The sequence below is a fragment of the Limulus polyphemus genome, unplaced genomic scaffold (assembly GCF_000517525.1).
Source record: "Limulus polyphemus unplaced genomic scaffold, Limulus_polyphemus-2.1.2 Scaffold70, whole genome shotgun sequence".
Taxonomy (NCBI): Eukaryota; Metazoa; Arthropoda; class Merostomata; order Xiphosura; family Limulidae; genus Limulus; species Limulus polyphemus.
In genome coordinates, this window is record NW_013665680.1 from 1037818 (window position 1) to 1042004 (window position 4187).

Here is a 4187-nt window from a genome sequence, read left to right on the forward strand (position 1 = left end):
CTTAAAACAGCGGAGCCTTTTTAAAACTAATTTTCCACAAAAGGTGTTCCATTAGTTATTTTTATAGCAAGTGGCTTTAATTTGTTTTTATTATCGAAGGTCTTTAACCGTTTTCCAGAGAGGATCTATATTTTTTTCAACTGAAAGATTTATTTGTTTCTCAAAGTTTTTTTGATAAATTTATAGGCGGATATGTTAACAATTTAATCCAAAAGATGTATTTATTTGTTTTAATAGCGAAAATATTTAACTTTTTTGTTTCTTCAAGAACAGTTATTCAGATGAAGTTTCAGTTTATCAACGGTAGATTATTGAAATGTTTTATCAGAAAAGACCTTAAGCTGTTCAAGATGTGATGGTAAAATAAGACGCCAAATAGTAATGGAGGAAGTCCAATTTGCAATGGCAAATCAATATAACAAAAGAGTAGCTTGATGGAAATGCTATTCATGGTATAGCAATATTTATTGATAGAAATGCTATTCATGGTATATTTTTATTCATTGATAGAAATGATATTCAGGGTGTATCTATATTTATTGATAGAAATGCTATTCATGGTATATTTTTATTCATTGATAGAAATGATATTCATGGTATATTTTTATTCATTGATAGAAATGATATTCAGGGTGTATCTATATTTACTGATAGAAATGCTATTCATGATATATCTATATTCATTGATAGAAATGCTATTCATGATATATCTATAGTCATTGATAGAAATGATATTCAGGGTGTATCTATATTCGTTGCAAATGAAAGCCTCAAAGTGTTCCATAGAAGGCAGAAAAAAATATAAGTGTTATCTTAAATATGAGGTACTCGGTTATCTAGGAGACAAATATGGTATATTTGAAAGCTCTCTGTCATTCCGTTTAGATGTTTCAAGGTATTACGAGTGGACTAGAAATGTAGATTAGAACACACTGCTAATCACGAGAAGCGTACGTTCATATAGATACCTTGCCTTCTTATGTTTTCCTTGCCACTTTACTCTGCATAGTCCTTTTTTTTTGTCGAACCTAAGCATGAAACTAGTTTAGGATACGCAACTTCTTGTGTCTAAGTTTCATGCATTGTACCATTATTCGTTCTATCACGTCGGCAAATCTTATTTGAGTTTACTTAACCTCTACTTAGTTTGTCGTGTGTTCCTAGTTATTCCAACAGAAATATCCATTTTCTTTTTCAGAAAAACGTGAGCTTAATATTCCATCTCGTCACGTTTCTAGATTTTTTCCCCTTATGATCTATCTGTATCAATTCACATCTCAGTCAACATCGCCAGGGAGCAAATATTTTTCATCCACATCATCCCGTCATTCACTCCTTCATATTACAAAAGATATCTCTATCACGCACCTATTCTTTTATTTTCAGTTTATGTAATTTTTCCGTCTGTCTTCGTTATATCGAGTCCGTTTTGATAAAAGTTTGGAGTAGAAAGTGGAAATTGTGTTCGTTCTCCTTCTGTGTGCTTGCTGGCTGAGCAGAAGAATATGTTAAAAAAAAACAAGACAAAAATCTTATGTTTCAGATTATTCATATAAAGTTCTTACTTTTGCTACTATCTTTTCACACACACATATTTTGATTTTTTTATGTATTTATCTAGAACAAGTAATAGGCGAGTGTTATACTCAAACCTTTATTCCCACATTCCCAAACTTATAAAACATATATATATATATATGTGTAAATGTCGTAACCAAATCTGTTTTCTTTTTTCCAATGTCTTTATCATCTTATTCTCAGTTTGCTAAAGTGTAATTATTGTTTAAAAAAGTAGAAATTTGCATATAATAATCTTTAAACGTCAGTACATTTCTATTTGCGTTAATATACCAATATACATACCAACATCCATTTAACAGGAGAATCATCGTTTTCTTTTTATTCAGTTAATTTTGACTTAATTGATTTAGTTTTTACGTGAGATTCTATATATAATTACGTGATAATAACAGTTTCTATAACGAATGCACTTGCGATTGATGAATATAAATCACTTTCAGTTTTAACTACGTAGATAAATAATTTTTAAAAAGCGTATTTTCATACGTTTTTTTATTTACAGTTTGAATAGCTCTGTGGTTGAATCTGAATATTAATTCAACTGTGTTTTTATTTCAGAAAGCATTGGTTCAATAATACGTGTTTACATTTTGTTTTCCATGATGAATGTATTACATTCATTGAACTGCTTGTCGACTGTAATCCAAGCCGTTCGTAAGTATATATAATCAATACCATGGTTGTGTCAGTACGTTAACTGTATACATATATGACGCTTTTAAAACAATTCAACCTTGCAGCATACGCAACCAAATACTGCACCGAAGATGGCACTTGGTGGAAAAATAGTGACAACGTTTCCTGGACTAACTACAGTATGTGCATCAAGTGGGACACGTCGGACACAGATAGCGTTAGTTTGAAGGTAAAATGATATAATCTACCATTGGATATTTATGGTACAAAGATTAATTTTATTTTAAATAATATGCGCTTTGACTTAATTAGTGTTAAGTTTATGTGGTCACTAATATGGAATCACAAATGTTAGCGAAGTCATGTATCGTATAACATGGGATCAAAGAGATCTGCGACAAGACATATTAACTACTAGAAAACTTCGTACAGAAATCTTCAAGTTAACAAGCCTACTCTTTCTGCAATCATAAATGAATACAAATCTATTTCTAGCTACATTACGTATACAAATCATGATCTTGGAGATAAAACTTTGTACATTGCAACTAATATCTTAGCATTACAACGTGGTAGCGTTCCTGAAGATATATTGTGAGCAAAAGTGAAGCTAATCTAGCACGTGACATTCTTATTGTTTCTCTACCCTGTCGTGGGTAATATTCCAAGCAACATACCAACTTTAGAAATATTTGGAATCTTTCACTCTATCTCTCTCTGTCTAGTTTTGCTTTATATATCTTGTTTAAAGTATATTAGAAAATCGATAGATTTAAAAAAAACTGTAACCATAGTTTTAGACGGTATATCATTTTCTGTCGTAGATAGTTGTAATGTTGACCTTATGCACCATAGTCATTGCTTTTATAGAGCTTATAGCTACCGCACTATTTTCGAGGGATGGAGGAGATATTCCATCTCTAAACCAACTGTCAAAACGTACCCACTCTATTGGTTTACAGTCTCAGTTGCGTTTCATTTATCCAGAAGTAGTCCAGGAGTTTCCTTTCATTTTGTTATACAAAGTAAGACAGCATCTAACAGTTGCTAGTGTTAAGGTATTATCTTCACAAACAAACCTTGACAGTGCTTTCATTCTAAGTTATCGATGGATTAAATAAAATAAACTCTCTTCAAAAAGTCAGTCCTATTGTCGTCAGCAGAAATAAACAGACCACTTTTTTTGTCGTTGTTGAAATTGAGTGGAAATAAAGAAATAAAAAAAAGTAATAAAACAGAAAAATGCTTCCAAAGCTATCAGTACATTTGGTAAAAAAAAAGTTATTTGTTTGTAACTTTAGATTATAGGTTTCTTTATATGACCAGCTACATGATTGAAAAATAGAAGTAAAAACATCTTTCAACGAAAAAAACAGTGTATTTTCTAGCTGCATTACTTTGTTTATTTCTAGTTAAGCACAAAGCTATGTTTTTTATAGTGTTTTATAGGTCCGTAGACTAGCCGCTGTACTACTAGGGACGCTGAATTATTGTTAGAATTTCGCGAAAAGCTACACAAGGGCTATCTGCGCTAGCCGTCCATACTTTTGCAGTGTAAGACTAGAGAGAAGGTAGCTAGTCATCCCCTCCCACCACCAACACTTAGGCTGCTTTTTTACCAAAGAATAGTGGGATTAACCGTCAAATTATAACGCCCCCATGTCTGAAAAAGCGAGTATGTTTGGTGGGACGGGGATTCGAACCCGCAACCCTCAGAGCGCCCTAACCACTTGGCCATGCCGGGCCGCGCTGAATTAGTTTTGATTTTTAATTTATAAGGATCCAAATGCATTTTAATGTTAAACTTATATATATATATATATATAGAGAGAGAGAGAGAGAGAGTAATAGAACATTGAAGTTTAATTACAATAAACTAGCAGCAGAAATATTTTGTCACATAATTTTAACCATAAAATTAAAGAAATCTCTTAAGGTCGATGAAATTTTGGTGAATTAAACGATTTCTA

General features: G+C 31.9%; 1 protein-coding gene across 2 annotated transcripts in view; it reads left to right on the top strand.

The window, feature by feature from the left end:
* Positions 1 to 4187, top strand: part of LOC106465763 (parathyroid hormone/parathyroid hormone-related peptide receptor-like) — a 117496-nt gene that overhangs the window by 74494 nt on the left and 38815 nt on the right. For both annotated transcript variants that reach the window (XM_022394202.1, XM_022394209.1), the window contains one exon: positions 2322 to 2446. In XM_022394202.1, the coding sequence (XP_022249910.1) occupies positions 2322 to 2446 (125 nt within the window). The remainder of the gene's footprint in view (positions 1 to 2321; positions 2447 to 4187) is intronic.